This window comes from Danio aesculapii, chromosome 9 (assembly GCF_903798145.1).
Source record: "Danio aesculapii chromosome 9, fDanAes4.1, whole genome shotgun sequence".
Lineage (NCBI taxonomy): Eukaryota > Metazoa > Chordata > Actinopteri > Cypriniformes > Danionidae > Danio > Danio aesculapii.
This window is the reverse complement of record NC_079443.1, coordinates 25,091,343-25,108,667: the sequence shown is the minus strand read 5'-3', so window position 1 is coordinate 25,108,667 and position 17,325 is coordinate 25,091,343. Positions and strand designations below refer to the sequence as shown.

General features: G+C 38.0%; 1 protein-coding gene across 1 annotated transcript; it reads right to left on the bottom strand.

Moving 5' to 3' along the window:
* Window positions 1-524: 524 nt before the first annotated feature.
* Window positions 525-15,712, bottom strand: ints6 (integrator complex subunit 6). Its single transcript, XM_056465271.1, has 18 exons — window positions 15,255-15,712; window positions 15,092-15,169; window positions 14,475-14,624; window positions 11,955-12,044; window positions 11,519-11,702; window positions 10,271-10,396; window positions 9,846-9,994; window positions 9,552-9,704; window positions 9,298-9,430; window positions 9,040-9,134; window positions 8,855-8,965; window positions 8,556-8,771; window positions 7,094-7,220; window positions 5,611-5,753; window positions 5,352-5,523; window positions 4,466-4,804; window positions 4,054-4,147; window positions 525-1,708 (listed from the first exon to the last, which is right to left on the bottom strand). The coding sequence occupies exons 1-18, from the start codon at window positions 15,363-15,365 to the stop codon at window positions 1,615-1,617; spliced, it is 2,565 nt and encodes an 854-aa protein (XP_056321246.1). The 5' UTR covers window positions 15,366-15,712; the 3' UTR covers window positions 525-1,614.
* Between the last annotated feature and the right edge of the window lie 1,613 nt (window positions 15,713-17,325).

The following is a 17,325-nucleotide window of genomic DNA, read 5'->3' as shown; positions in this document are numbered from 1 at the left end:
TAGTGCTTGCGAGAGATGCGGATGGCAAAATCAACAGCCTGAGGTCTCAAGACAATTGTGCTGCCCATCACATTACAAACCACAGGAGAGGGCAAATTCTTCAGCAGGACAGCGCTCCTTCAAAAATCAAGGCATGATATTTTCTTTTGGTAAAAAAAAAAAAAAAAAGCATAATCTAGAGGCTTTTGCCTTTATATAAGCCACTTCTGATACTAAATGATCACATAGATGTTATAATTTGTTGTTTCTTAAACTTCGATAGGTGGCAAGACTTTTATCATGTAGTGTATATCTAACATTATCTACTCACGAATAACAAAATTAGCTACATCTGCATGTCAGAAGTAATTTCCTGTTGAGCTTTCTGGTTTGTATTAGAGGAAACACATTTATAAATAAATGAATGATTACATACTGATTCTTAATCCCCGCTAGCATTTGGGTTTAAATGAGAGAAACAAATAAGACTTGCTATCTTTTTGAATGACATCACTGAGAACTTTAGTCATTTATTTACATAACTATTGACAGCGTAAAATAGACTTTATTCAAATACATACAAAACAGGCTTTCTACCAAAACATCCTCTTAAATAATATTTCCAGAGTCACCATGTACAATATATACAGCATTGTAAAAAATACTCCCTCCCCCAAGAAGCCTCAGATTCACCTTTCTCCATATAACATGTATGGCAAAGAATTGGTCCAACACAAAGACAAACCCTTGGGGAAAAGAAAATAAGGCTAAGGAATACTACATATTTGGCAGTAATGTAGGAATACATTAGCAGCATAAATTCCATGCCAGTAATTAAGTAGCTCTTAACTCTGTCCTGGATGTTTAAACAGCAACTACACTGTTTGAAAGTTTCCTTTGTATGTCCATTCAGATGTTGCTTCATTAATATCAAATTAGGTTACCTTATGTAGATTTTACGGTCCTTAGTTTTCGACAGACTTCTGCAAAAGTTTAGTGGTCTGAAATGTTTTTTGATAGCAATTAAGCAGTTGCTGTAACTATAATGAAGCCATGTGTAACAACAATGGTCTGTAAGAGCATCGGGAAACATTTCCAGAACGATGCTCTTTTGCTGGCAAATTCAATGTCTTCTGCATCACCATCATTCCTGAGATGTTATTTTTCCAAACAAAGACGACGACTTCTGGAGTGTGCAAGTCTATATTTACTTATAAAACCTCAGTCAGTCATACCTCAACCATAAAGAATTGACCTGTTTATTGGTGTAGAATATTGCTGATTTAGTCTCTTTATACGAGAGTTTGGTTCGGTGAGCTTGCAGAGCAGATTCCTGAATGACATGTAATGTTTATAATGGCAATCAATGTCAATGTTAGTGAATGCAACAACTGAGCAGATGAGGGGAAAGAGAGCTTAAGAAAAGAAAGCAGTGCATATTTAGAAACGTGTTATAGAAAGAGCAACACTTCCCATATTCCACAATCCTGAGGTTTAGAGACAACCCAGCAAAAGTCTATGTCCATAAAATCAGATTCAATACTGATAAAGACTGGAGACACACGAGTCCCATGTAACGTTACATAAATAGTGCAGATCTGTGCTCGAGTCCTTCAAGTAGGGTAGATGGAGTGCTCAGAAACTATCCAGATGATTCATGCCGTTGGCTCTTAAGTGAATCTCCTCTATGAAGATCTCCAGCTGCTCGATCAAGACCCTCTTCTTAAATCTGCACTCACAAACACACAATGCATGCAATTTAACTAGCAATTAAAGAGCTTCATCTATGCCATCGATTTGGAGTTACTAGGGCTGGAAAAATGTTCGGATTTCAGACACAATCAGTGCAATACAAAGGAGGAAAAAAAAAAAAAAAAAAAAAAAAAAATCAAGATTAAGATGCAAGACGAACTACCTTTAAGTCATTTATAGAATGCATTTAATTGAGCATAAGATAAGACGCAAACACCGACTAACTTTTCTATGCAAGTGATTTGTTTGTACAGAAAAAAACAAACCAATGGGAAAGCAAAATGGTAGACTGGAAAAATACTTAGATGGTGATTTGGCAATTTTTTTTCAGTCATCTTGGTTTTTGCTCATTGTATTTATTTACTTTAGTTGACCTGTAATTCTTATTTTCGTGATTTTAAATTTCATCCATCTTTTTGCAAAAGACTATTAATATTTTACATTTACACCTATTTGACCACTTATTGTGTGGTGCAAACAGTGATTTAAAATAGACATTTATATAAAAACTTGCAAAAAATGTAAAATTTTTTCCTCAAGAAAGCAGTAATGGAAAAGAAACTTAAAGATTGATGGATACAAAAGTAATACAGTTAACTGGTGAACACTTGCATCAGCATGTGGCAATTCAAAAAACAGCTGCCAAAAATAACCGTTAGCTGCAGTCGTGAAGCCCTGCTCACAGTCATTGCAGCCACAATTTGGTCAAAAACAAATCTTAAGATTCCTATAATCCCATCTGTGACCTTTAATTGTTGGTTTTACATGTTCACCAACAGTCGCTTGATGGCTGTTGTCATCAAATCTCACCCCAAATGCAGTACTGGCAGAAGATGTCAGACACTTTCCTCCAGTGTGACTTCAGTGACTTACAGCCTCAAATGGGAATCACGTTTGTGAAGTCTGACAACCCAGTGTAAATGTGTAGGGCGTCACCCAAAGTGTAAAGAAATCGGTTTGCACATAATGCCTTAAGTATACTTCGGTTTCAAACAATTAGCACATGTGCACAGCCATATGCAAAAATAAATAAATAAATAATAAATAAATGAATAAATAATAATAATAATAATAATAATAATAATAATAATAATAATATAATAATAATAATAATTATATATATATATATATATATATATATATATATATATATATATATATATATATATATATATATATATATATATATATATATATATATATATATATATATATATATATATATACGTCAGCTGAGGAAGTTTAACCTACCCAAAGGAGCTGCTGAAACAGTTCTACACCTCCATCATTGAATCAGTCATCTGCACATCAATAACTGTCTGGTTTAGCTCAGCTACTAAATACGACCTCCAAAGACTACGTCGAATAGTTCGGACTGCTGAGCGAATCACTGGTACAACCCTTCCTACTCCCCAAGAACTGTACTTATCCAGAGCGAGCAGAAGGGCTGCCAAAATCACTCTGGACCCCTCACACCCAGCACACTGCCTCTTTGAACTTTTACCTTCTGGTCGACGCTACAGAGCACTGCGCACCAGAACAGCCCGACACAGAAACAGTTTCTTCCCTCAGGCAATCCATCTCATGAACACTTGATGATAATAATTGCGGAACCAACATCACTACTTGCTATACACTTTTATACACATATACACTTATTTAACAACACACTTTACATGCCAATTTGCACATAACAGCTGCACATATAACGTTGTATATAGTAAAACATGTACATACACTTGTCAATCTGTATATTTGCACTCACTACTTACTTCTATTTTTAAAAATATATATTTATTATCTGTTTTTTGTCCTGTCTCTGTAATCCTGTTGCACTGTAGAAGCTCTGTCACGAAAACAAATTCATCGTATGTGTGAACATACCTGGCAATAAAGCTCTTTCTGATTCTGATTCTGATATATATATAAAACTATTTGACTGCACACAAACACAGATGGATCTTGTGGACCAATTGATTAGTGCAACAATTGAGCGTACAAGAAAAATAAAATACAAAACTGTCTGCATGTCAGTCATGCTGATGAAGAAATACAATCATATGAAACATATATGCTCTTATGCATTAATACCTTGAATACAAAATCTAAAATATAATTAAAAAAAGCTATGCTAGCTTCTATGACATTTTATTACAAATAAAAAAAATTATGTTTACATTAACTTCTCTAAAATTTATTTTGTACTTAACTGGCTAAAAGCCTTTTCACAGCGGTAGAAGCCAAAAGGCCAGCAAATGTACTTGATGGCCAGTGTATTCTGTGCAGTTAAACCTGGGTTTAAATGTGAAGATGAAAGTTTACCTTGCTGCCTCTTTGATTATGCTCTGCAAGAAGATCAGACGCGTTTCCAAACTGCCCTGGATTTGCTTGAGAAGGTAGAAGATTTTCTCATAACCTGTTAAGACAGAAATGGGAACATGTATCGCATAAGCAATGCCCAACACAACAACACCTGTAGAACACCACAGGAACAAATTAACTTATTAAAACCAGCTGTGATAATGTTACATTTTTTACATTCATCAAGAGCGGCAGACATGACCAGTTCATTTAACAAGTCCCAAGACAAAAGTGCCTGTGGAAGAAGACTCCTCCTTCACTTACTGGGTCGCCATCCAGGAAAGAGCATCAGGAGAGGAAGTGAAAATAATGGAAACACTCGAGCGATGTTAAGCTGTAGACATTTTCTGCATGTGTGGGTGTTGTTGCTTACGTCTCCCAGGTTTCCTGATCTCCTTGGTGATGAGCACTCTGAGTTCAGAGTTGAGCTCCTGACTCTCCTGGTTTCTGATCATCTTCAGCTGGCAGGAGGACGGGTAGTGATGCGGGGCCTCCTCTTCCCCCTCGCTGCCCAGAGAGAGCTCACTGTCACTGGACTGGCCATTCTCCTGCACGCAGTCCTGCTGGTTCTCAATCTCTTCCGCCTGGAGATGGTTGCTCTGCTGGATCGCTTCAGACTCCGGCACAGGACTTAAATCGCTGTCCGAGTCGCAGTTTGGCTCAAGATGATTGGTGATGTGGTTTTCCAATTCCAAGTGATCATTATCTGGAGCTGTGTTGGACCAAACAGCATCAAGAAGTTTTTATTAAAGAATTAGTCACTAAAAAAAAAAAAATGTACAGCGCGAGGGTGCAAAATGTGGCATTACATTTCTTGATGAATACAAGATATTTGAGCATCTGAAACTGAAGAGAAAACTGCAGCAACTTGAAAAACACACGTGTGCACTGCTGACTTATGAAAGAGTATTTGTACAGCACCTAGTCCAAACATAAGTATTATAGTTCAGATTTTAACCCATTTAAGAAAAAATAAAGTATCTTTATTTTTGAAGTTAGTTACCAATGGTAAGATTTCACTGTAGAGCGAGTGAAACTAAAATGTTTATAATGTTCGCAAGCATTTGACATCTAAATCATGGAGCTATATTTCTAAATAAAAGTACAAAATGAGCCATACACTGATGCAAAGCTTTATCTTAATTGAACATTCTCTCTAGAGCAAAAAACTAACAATAAATAAATACATTTTCAAATAGATTTCTCAAAGGAGAAACCAAACCTGGTAGGGCTTTTCTGCATGCGTGTAGGATACTCACTTCTGGTTGGTGTTCTGGGAGGTGTATATGCCCGTCCAGGCCGAAGCAATGGAGACATGCAGCGCCTGCGTTTAGGTGCCCCTCCCACAGTAGGACTGCTGGACTCACCAGGACGTTTACCTTTGCCCTGAGTGCCAGTAACAAACTCATCTGCCTCATCCACCATCATGGCCTGACAAGAAAAGAAGAGAAAACATCATTTGCCTGAAATTCCAGTCTTTATAGTGCTCCTTTTTTTAAAGTCAGAGATCAAAAATACCTTCTTGTCCAGTTTAAAAGGGTTGCCAAAGGTGTGCAGACGTTTAGGCTGATCGGGGTCTGCCTCTCTCAGAGGTGATGGGCAATGCTTCAAGAAGTCCTGATAGTTGCCCATCTGAGCTATAGGCACACTGTGAAGCTGATCTGCAATACAAATATTCATTGCAAGTTATAGAAAATTATGGATTAGGGCTGTTAAAATTAGCGCAGTATCGCACGTGATTAATTTGAAATATTTAACGCGTTAAAAAAAATGCAAATAAAGCGGTTGCAGTTTTTTTTTTTTTATTTCCTGTTGTGGCCGACGTGTGTTCATAGAGGCGACCTAGGCGGCCGCAGAATAGTGAGCGCACCCCCCGGTCCTCACCTTCATCCGCTACACCCACCCCCTCTGTCACGGTCCTCACTTTCATCAATGAACCGGTAACTTTCGGGTTGAGGGCGGCGTGATTGCCGTTTGCCTAGAGCGCCAGTTCAGCTTGCTCTGGCCCTCCGTGTGTTTAACGTGCAAAGAAATTTGGATAAGACCAAGGACGCGCTTTTAGAAGGAAAGTTTCAGTATAAAAACAATTAATGTCGCATCACCAGGCTGTCCTGCGTTTCCTCCAGAGTTTCATGCAGTTTCCGGTGTTTTGTTTTTAATCTTTAGTCTTTAACTGCAGTTTAGCAGTTCACTCTCATTTAGCATATTTTCATTCAGGATGTTTTAATGGAATGTGACTCGCGTGATACGGTAATAATAAAAAAAAAAAAAAAAAAAAAAAAAAAAAAAAAAAAAAAAAAAAAAAAAAAAATTATATATATATATATATATATATATATATATATATATATATATATATATATATATATATATATATATATATATATATATATATATATATATATATATATAACCTGCGTACATGGTAGACTCTTAATCAGTATTATCTTAATCAAAAAAGCAGAGTATTGGTGTCCATGTAAATGCACTCAGAGAAAGTGTTAGATGAAGTCGCAAGCTGTCAAAGACAGCCCTATTCTCTGCCTTCAAGCTGCTTCCATGAGCCCTCACATTTCATAAGTTTGATGCGTTTCCCCCTTCATGCAACTTTTGTAAAGCATCTGCTTCACGTTGCCGTGCACTGTACTGCGCGCATTGTGTGTGTGTGTTTGTAGTCCACTTAGAATCCAACATGGAAATCATTTTTGTTTTTATTGGTATTGGATTGTCTTGAAATTGAAATGGCACTTACATGCCTGTGTTTTTATTTCTGTAATAAACATAGCGTTTCGTAATTAATTACAAAAAAAGTGTGATTAATTAGTTCATTTTTTTAATCATTTGACAGCCCTATTACAGATGTAAATATTATCATGAAAATGATGCTTTTAGTGGTTCTTTCAGAAATCAATCAGAAACAATATTTTTAGGTAAACTTCCCGAACATTCAGAAACTGTTTCAAGAAAAATCAATAAGCATTCATGACTAAGCGAGTGTTACCTTGATCTTGCCCTTTGAGAATACAAATACTGGCGTGCAGAAGGTTCCTCCTCATGCGGCTCAGCTGGTCCAGAAGATGAGCTCTTGGGATATCGTAAGGGTTGCGCAAGCCTTGTGGTTTTAACGCCTGGGGGAACAGGAGGATGACAAAGATGATGGGTGTGAATTGAGAAAAACTATTGATTAACTGCTTGTGCACAAATGTTAATTTAAGCGTTGTAAAAATGGTCATGTTCTGTTAACTTTGATAAGCTATATGTACTAAAACAAAAACAGATATATAAAAACTAAATTGAAATGTATTCACAAAATAAAAACTAAACGATGACAGCACATTCATTTTGGCTGCTGTCATTACAAATTCTAGCCCAAATGTGTACTTTCACTTTAAACTCAACATCACCCAGATTTAACAATCTGCTGAGTTTATGTTATATGCATTCTACATTTATGATGCAGCGCAAAACCATGTTTAATTAACCAAAAAGCATTTATGTGCTGAGAGACACAAACGAGCACTAGTATTGCTGCATTAACCGTGAAAGATGCTGTAAACACTTAAGCAACGAACAAAGTTAAACTGTGAGGGGACAGAATAGACTGTGGTGGGCAGAGTGAGTGCTGGAGTAGAGAGAGAGAGAGAGAGAGAGAGAGTGTGAGTGAGTGAGTGAGTGAGTGAGTGAGTGAGTGAGTGAGTGAGAGAGAGAAAGAAAGAAATAAAGCACAAAAGAGAGAGTCCGCTGCAGAGGTCAGGTATCCATACTGTGGGATCACACATACCACTCAGATACCAAAACGCTCGCTTCCCAAATTATAAAAATAAAAAAAGCACTACATGCTAAACAGTACACATGCATCAAACCGTAACAAAACCCTGTTCGTCCAGTCCAATTTAGCACTTTGTCAGAGCAAAAACATGCAGTTTTGCTTAACTGCAAATGAGCTGCTGCTGTCCGATCCTCTTAAAGAAAAGGGCAGGCATTTACTACTCCTGTTTCAGATTGTCAGATTCTACACAAAACTGTAGAATCTCACACAGCCAAAATGTTATAAATTGGCAGTAGAAATGTATGTTTCAATATTTGACTTATGCAGACTGGGTTTTTTTTCCAGGATAATACATGGCATTTGAAAATATTCAGAAAATACAAGGTGCAACACTTGGGGCAATAAATTGGACATTAAATAGTCTCATTGATGTGGTCTTCAACTTTAGGTGAGTCATTAAAATAGTGCCAGTTTAAGCTGTTTCTGGTTAAAACAGAATCGTAACAGGATCTTACTTTGCACAGACATTTTGGCAGTGTTGTGTATTTTTTATACATCTCTATATATATTCTATATTTCTATATAGTGGCAGATGTTTGGGACACTTTGATCAAGGTGTATTTGGTAGGTCTGAGTCTTCTCTTTTAGACATTTACATGTCTTATTTATGCCTTTACACAGAACATGTACATACTTTATTCAGGGCAGCCAGCTGAAAGCCAGCAAACTCCTTGGTGTTTGCCTCCATTGGCAGTGCTGGTCCATCTCCCATGATACTCTGCAGAAGCTGTGTGAAATCCTTCCTGTGTGCCAGAGATAGAGCAGAGCTCCTACAACGAAGTTTAATTCCGCCTTCTGGTGTTACTTTTTTCCCCACTGAAGCACAAACTCTGTCTGCCTCGATCTTAGCCTGTAATTTACACAATACAATGAAATTGCATGAAAGTTAATGAATGGAGATCTAACAGGTAAACAGGCTTTGCCAGAATGTACCTGCTGACTGAGTTTTTTGAGATAAGACACAACACTGTAGCTGAGGCCATATTCCATGTTGTCTGCTAACAGGTTTGGAGCTCCCATCATTCTTAATGCTTTCCGCAGGGCCTGAGAATCAGGATGAACAAAATGATTTAAAAATACTGCTGCAATTTAAACAAAAGAGAGATTCCATTACTCACTGGGATGTAGTAGGGGGGCATTGTTTTAAGATAATTTTCAAAAGACTGTCGCCACTTCACTGGAGGCTTGAACTTATGTACAATAATCAAGTCGTCTAGAAACATGACAAAAACAAATACATAATCAAGCGATTATTTTACTTAAAAGTAAAGGCAAGACTGCACAAGACCAAATTCACCAATTCTACAAACCAAATTTCCCATTTATAGCTTCATATGGTTAATTCTACTAAATATGAGCAGTCTGATAAAACTTACCAAGCAACGGAAGCACCACAGGATAGTTATAGGGCATAACAAACAGGTTGACACAGTTGAGAGCAGTGCTAGCCTTCAGATATCCAAACGGTTGACCCAGTTCTCCATATTTAGCACTGTTACACACAAAAACCTGGGAAAGGAAAAAAAAAATTGTCAGAACACTCAACTATAGCACAAGTAACTGTAGTCTAAGTAAACATGCTGCATGATTACAACGCATAACAATTCTTAAATATTGATATGAGTATCACCTGCCAGCAGGTATGTGGTGATTTCCTCTCTAGAATGTACTGGGTGAGCGGGGAAGGCTCTAGCTCATACTTGTCAAAGGGTACTTTATCCACCACCATGGGCTCTGAATCCACACATGAAAACTTCACATGAGGGTGAGCTGCACGTGGAGGCTGCAGATGAACACAATTGAGCTGACAGCTTACTCAAGTTTACAGTACACTAAAAAGACCAAGAGTGCATTGAAAAAATGACACCAAACTGAAGAAAATAAATGAATAGATAAAACAGACTGAAGCACATTTTGATCATACCAAAGTAGGAGAGTTCTGGTCAGGCCAAAAGGACTCAGGGATAGGCCAATGGCCAACAGGGACACCAGTTTTAGGGTTGGGTCTCACATAGATTAATTTATGACAGCTGTGCCATACTGGAGGTCCATACTTCACCTCTGTTGGACCATCTAGGAAAAACAAAAAAGTGGCACTATAAATGACCTGGTTTAAAAAAATGTGCATACATTTTAAAAAACATTAAGTGATTTTGCTTGAGCACCATCTCTGCATTTTAGGATGCCACAATGTTCCCCTCTAAAGTAATTAAGTACTCATTTATTCAAATGCATATAGTGGTAGTGGGTAAAACTGATAAACATTACTTTTATTACACTGCTACACTTTTATTATAAATGCTGAGAACAACAAAAACCCATGTGCTTTTTTTTTTTTTTTTTTTAAACCTTCAGTAGGAGAAGGATCAGGTCCAGTCTTCTCAAAATTGATGACCACACCACTCTGTATCTTCTGTACCAAAGACTCCAGGCACTGGTTCAGCATTCTCTGGGAAAACACGCTGTATGAACGGCCTAAGCACACAGTAGGAAACAGTTCTTTGTTAGTACATTTTAGTAATTGCATTTGATGACATTTACAATTTTTGTCCTGCAAAGTTTAGTTTCAACCCCAATCAGACACACCTGGGCTAGGAAATCAAGCTCTTACTAGGGTTTCTTGATTGTTCTTTGTTGAGGCAGGTTCAATCTAAAATGTGCAGGACACCGGCCCTCCAGGACCGAGTTTGAACACCCCTGGTTAACACCTTTTACTGCCCCTTTTTTCTTGTTAGTTTTTTTCAGGCCACAGCTATTGACAAATGGCTGCACACACAATCCTACTGTATTTTAGCATTTAATCAGCATGAAGGTCAGATGTTGTTCCTCCCTCTATAGTTAAGTTCAGTTTGTCTTTATTACACAGTTTTTTAGGCAGCACACACAGGTTCAGTAGAATCTGCCTTTAACCTCAAATCAGCAAATCTCTACAAAATTCAACGCCATTTCAAAGAACTAAAACGGGTATACAAGTATTAGAGTAAAGCTACATTTTAATTAGACACCAAATTTCTGACATGAACACTGGTAAATTTCCTCCTGATAGTAAAAAATGATGTGAGTCTTTAATGTCCTCTCTGGCATTGTGTGTAGATGAATGGGATGAAATATTGGTGCAGTGAAACTGGTGTACACCCTGATACAGTTTGATGCAAAACCTGCAGACACTTGAGTTGTAGATTTGGATTCATATGTCCAAATGTGTGTGGTATTGGTATAGGCGTATTGATATATTTTGGGTTTTTTTTAAGACTCCATGGAGGAATTTAGCAAAAATGTGCATTCTAAAATGTTAATGTCTACTTCCAGTTTTTCTACAAAAGCTTTAATGGACAAAATGGACCGTGCAACCTGGTATTCCTTTATAAATTTATAAAAGCTAACTTATGAAAAAAAATGCTGAATAATCTGGATTATTATTTGTTTGAAAAGTATGTTCTGCAAACTCCGAAAGGGATTTCCTGGCTGATTCAGAAACAATAAAATTTAAATTTGGAATTAATAAATGTTTTTGGGTTTTAATTATTTCAGTAATATAATGTAAGAAATTAAAGACAGTGTCACTCATTTCATTTAAATTCAGTAAAGCATACACACCTCCGGTGACCTCACACATAGGTGTAATAGGGGAGGAGTCGAGTGGCACTCCACCCACTGGTTCAGGGTCAGCAGAGGCATGGCCAGGAACACGAAGCACTAAAGAGAAGAGTCGCTGGTCCCATCGGAAGGGCTCTTTGGTCAGTTCACTGCCAGGCAATGGTGTTGTTAGCGGTAAATGTAACTGGAGCAAAGAAAAGGGATGATTAAATTCAAGTTAACATATACGGGAAAAGGTCATGTACGGGTTACTGCCTTTAACAATTGAATTATTGTGCATTGTTCCATAAACAAAAAATTAAAAAATGGACATGAAAGAAATGAAGAAAAAATAAAAAATAAAAACAGAAGCTTAATTTAAAAAATAAAATGACTAGACAGAATGACCATTATGGAGAAAGTGCTCAAGTTCAGCACATACTGACACATGACCCACCTCATCTTGTACTCCAGAACTGCCAGTCAGCTTACTGCCATCAGTTATGGCCACAATGATAGCAGGCTCCAAGAAAAAAGGGTTTCTACCCTGCAAAACCCAGAAAAAACAACAATTACAAAACAATAACCTTAAAAGCAGAAGCTCATTAGACAAAGCAACAGCATAAAAAGTGCACACAGCTTTTCACGTTAACCAGTTAGACTGATCCAACAAATCGAAAATGTCACATATGCAGTAATAAATGTATGAATGTAACGCATAATAAAAATGCTCAGGTCTTTCAATTTACACTTAATTGTATCTTCAAAAAATGGCAGATTTTACGGATGAGTCATTTCTGAAACAAATACACGAATCTGAAATCAAGAGACATCTATTAGCAAGCATTAACAGCACTACAAGGTAAGAATCTGTCAATTTACCACAGGCAGAAGTAAAGATTAAATGGCACAATTTTTGTCACAACATTAAGCTCTATTATAAGCCCAATCTATGAACTCAAGGAAAACTATATCATCTAAACTATAAAAAAAAAAAATATTTCAAGCACTAAAGCAATGATCACCGATCTCAGTCCTAGAGGGCCGGTGTCCCTGCAGAGTTTAGCTCTAACTTGCCTCAACACACCTGCCTGGGTGTTTCAAGTATACATAGTAAAGCTGCGGTCACACTGGGCTTTTCCTCCCATAGACTTCCATTCATACGAACGCGAATAGACCGGAAATGCAGGGTCATGCTTTAAGTTTCGCAGTTCGCTGCGGTACAAAGTTCAAGCTTGGTGGAGCTCTGACCTGCGAAACCGCATCACTTGACTGTGTGAGACCCAGAGGATCAAAACATGACCTCTCTATACAGAAATTTAAAACATGGAGCAATCGCTCGCTTTATTAATGTCTAATCCCGCCCCTTTTCGCAGCGATGTACGACAGAATTTCGGAAGCTCAAACTCTAGTGTGACTGCAGCTTAAGACCTTGATTAGCTTTTGATTAGCTAAAAGATGCAGCTATTTTGGAGAATACCCACTGTTTGTTATCAATGGTGTAGAGATGTATAATGCACACTCAGATGTTACTTTCAAAACAAACCAATTTGAAGTTGTTGTAACATCTGTGTGGAGACTTGTAAATGTCAACATTAAAAATTAGTTTATCATGGGTGCAAAAATCCATTTAAAAAGGGTGAACTGGGGTCTTATAAAATGGTCATGTAAAATTACATAAACCAAAATTAAGAATTCTCACAAACAAAATATTCCAATGAGCGCAAAACTAAAACTAGTATGCAACAACCATTTAACTAAATAAACAACACAGCAGGGCTGCATGACATTGGAAAAATCTGATATTGCGATAATTTATTTTTCTGTGATATTGCAATATGAATACGGTTTTAGAAAGTGGTCTGAATAGCTCTATTTGATGGTTTTCTGGGGAGTCTTACAGTATTCAGTTACAGAAATTAAATAATCAAACTGCAAAAAAAAAAAAAAAATGCTTTTCTTGCTTTTTGTCTTGTTTCTTGTCCAAATATCAAAAAAATTATTAGACCGAGTAAAAATATTGTTTCGTTTTCATTATCAGAAGAAATTTGTGAAAAATAAGTTTTTTTTTGCTTGTTTAAGGAAATTATCTGCCAGTGGTGTAAGTGAAAGAATCTTGTTTCGCTTTGAAATGAAGATATTTGGACTAGAAACAAGACAAAAATTCTAAGTAAGAATTTTTTTTTTTTGCATAAATCATATAAATACAATTTTGTAGCTCCTGGTCAACTATAATTCAGACTGGACATTGCATATCTTTGCGATGTGACTATTGCAGATGCGCACACTGCGAGATCAATGCTGAAACAATATATTGTACAGCCCTATTAGCAACTAAACAGTAATCAAAATAAAACCAGTGAGAACCTTCGTAACTGCATAACAGCATCCTGGTAAGCACACAGAACACCTACATATCATGGTGTACTGCATGAGAACAAAGTGCCAACATAACAGTAGTTTAAAAAAAAAAAAAAAAAAAAAAAAGTCAACAAAAAATATATAATGCAAAATAGACATCTATAAAATTTCTTCAATAGAAAAAATCTATAATGCCCAAATATAATACTACATGTGGCCTTCCTAACTTAGAATTATTATAACACCTATGTGAAGTGGCATCATATCTTCTGTCGTTTCACCGCTCAACATCCAGATACGCAAGAAATATTTTCCAGAACACATGAGCTCTTTTAGGATTCATAACCAGAGTTAAAACACCACAATCAAATTGGGATTTGTGCAACATGAGCACGAATAAATCATTGCTACACTAATAAAACGGCTTTCTCAGTATTCATCGCCCTTATTTGCATTCAAGAAAGAGTTTATTTGTTATTACTGTGGGCTACCAGGGGCGCTTGGGACTGTGTTGGAGCAGTGTCAGTCTACTGGGTGCTTGCTTAACTGTAATGTTGGGGATGGGTGCATGGGATTAGGCCACAGACTTTATACCAGTCAATGGTTTATAACATACCTGTCCATAGTTGTCTATCCCTGAAACTAATCTATTAAGATTGAGCAAATCAAAAGCTGTCCTTAAAGCTTGGCCAACCGATGTCAGTCCAACTGCTTGCAAGTTCCTCAGCTCGGTCATAAAAGTGGCATGACTGTCCTTCCATCCAGCCTGTGAAATCAAGACAGAGCAAAGGATTAGTTATGCCTCAAGAGTTTCTCACATTGATCTGAAATGGACTGAGGTAGTAATGTAGAGGGCACTGAAGACTCCTAGCGCACTCTCTCTATGGGTGGGAAAACTAAGTTATGTTACCCCCCTCCATCTCTCTCGCATACACGCGCGAACACACACACACATACATACATACATACATACACACACACAGAGAAAGAGAGAGAGAGAGAGAGAGAGAGAGAGAGAGAGAGAGAGAGAGAGAGAGGAAGAGAGAGAGAGAGAGCTCTGTTGCCACACTGAACAAAATGTCGGCCATGTTTAAACTCAAATTTAAGCTGGGCAGAATGTTTTCACACCACAGATGTAGTCTCGACCTCTTCAGAGGCAAAAAGACAAAGCGAGCGATGAAGGTGTCTGGAGTTAAATAAAGCAGGTTGGGAATGTAATAAAAGAGTTTGTACCTTAATTCCAGCCGGTGCTTCCTCGAAACTCACTAACATGTATCTGTCTCCTCTGCTGGCCGGATCTCTGCTTCTCAACTGTGGAGAAAAGTGAGTGGAAAGCAGGGTTTTACGTTTTCAATACATTAAGAGCGCGAAGAACCAAAGGCGTGTGTTCATTTACCTTCAGGAAAGTCTCAACTGCGCCCTTCGCTATGTCCAGATAGCTAGTGCCCAGATGGGAGCGCTGGTTCATGGAGGCGGACGTGTCTATCAGAAAAAGTAGCACGGGCATTGTGTTGATAATCGCCCCTTCTACATGGACCGAGTGTCAGTGAAATCGGACAAATGCAGAGTAATCTTTTGTTCGCCTCCTGTCGCTGCTGTCAGCACGCTGCTAGCCGGCTAATGCTAACTGACTCGCGCATTCTTTCTGTCAAGTGTAACTGTAGTTAGTGTTGAAAGAGCGATGCCTTGTAAACTTAAGCAAACCTCAGACCCTGGGGGGGAAAGGTTGTTGATTTACAAGGGAAACGGGTGTTGTTGCTGTAATTTCAAATAAATGCCTAACTTTTGTCATGGTAACTTTCTGTTTAGTTTACGTCCATGATTCTCCTCACACTGAGGTTCGCTCGCGGGCTGCAGTGGTTTTATTCTGCGTTCAGCATTTGACTCCGCCTACCAAGCGCTGCCCGAGAACCATGCGTCAAAACGCCTCAACCGATTGGCATCTGAAAATACTGAATTAGCATATTCTGTGTTTACAGGAGCATGCGCGTTAGGTTATCATATTATTGAATAAATAAACATGTACTGGTCCAAATCCAAACATCAAGCGATAATTATTTATGCAAGTAGAAGGGGAAATGTTAAATACAGTTGTTTATTCGTGTTTTATTGTTGTTTGCTATGCTATTGGTATTTGAATGATCCTTCTTTACGCTCTCAGAAATAAAGGTACGGGAGCTGTCAAAGGGGGGTACCTTTCCAAAAGGTACAAATTTGTACCTTAAAGGTCCATAATAATACCTCAAGGGTACATATTAGTACCTAAAAAGTACAAAAGTGTTCCTCTTAAAAAATTTAGGTACTAATATATACTTTTGAGGTATGGACCCTTTAAGTACAAATATGTACCTTTTGAAAAGGTACCACCCCAGTGACAGCTCGCGTACCTTTATTTCGGAGAGTGTATACAGAATGTCAAAAGGTTAAAAAATAAATAAAATAAAATGGAAACCACAAAAAGACAAGCTAATACCAGCAGCAGCATATTTGTTATTTTTAGTATTCTGCAATAATGGTTATCCCTCCTTTACTGCAAAATGAGGTCAAATGGTTCCTAACAGCCTGTTCACACCAAACATAACAACTGTTTAAGCATTCACAAAATTGCACAGTATTGTACCAAAGATAGATTAATCCAACTGTATCACACATTTTCAAACTATGTGGTTTTGAACCACATTCATTCATTCATTCATTTTTGGCTTAGTCCCTTTATTAATCAGGGGTCGCTACAGCGGAATGAACCGCCTACTTATCCAGCATATGCTTTACGCAGCGGATGACCTTCCAGCTGCAATCCATCACTGGAAAACACCCATACACTCTCATTCACTCAGGACAATTTAGCTTACCCAATTCACCTATAGCGCATGTCTTTGGACTTGTGGGGGAAAAACTGTAGCACCCAGTGGAAACCCACACAAACATTGGGAGAACATGCAAACTCCACACAGAAATGCTAACTGACCCAGCCGAGACTTGAACCAGTGACCTTCTTGCTGTAAGGCGACACCATACCCACTGCCCCATCCCGCCCTGGTTTACTGCTATTGTAATTAATTTTCCTTGGTGTGAATGGACTTGAAGTATTCTTCAAACTCCTTTGGAGCTCAGGTCAGCTTCAAGAAGACCTTCAGCACATCACTACAGGAAACAGTCTAATGGTATAGGCTTGGTACAAGATGGTGTTAAATGTAGATCCATTTTTTATTTGATTGTATACAAATACGGACGTCACGGTGGTGCAGTGGGCAGCACGATTGCCTCACACTAAGAAGGCTGCTGGTTCGAGCTCCAGCTGGCTTAGTTGGCGTTTCTGTGTGGAGTTTGCATGTTCTCCACATGTTTGCGTGGGTTTCCTCCGGGTGCTCCAGTTTCCACCACAGTCCAAAGTCATGCGGTATAGGTGAATTGAATAAACTAAAATGGCTGTAGTGTATGAGTGTGAATGCAAGAGTGTACGGGTG

Bases quoted from the DNA above. Each gene is read 5' to 3' on its own strand.
- ints6 (XM_056465271.1), bottom strand. From the start codon at position 15,365: ATGCCCGTGCTACTTTTTCTGATAGACACGTCCGCCTCCATGAACCAG. The intron at 4,805-5,351 runs GTGAGTATCCTA...GGTCCAACACAG, and splicing joins TCCCAGAACACCAACCAGAA to CTCCAGATAATGATCACTTG. The intron at 1,709-4,053 runs GTAAACTTTCAT...TTGTGAGTGCAG, and splicing joins ATAATCAAAGAGGCAGCAAG to ATTTAAGAAGAGGGTCTTGA.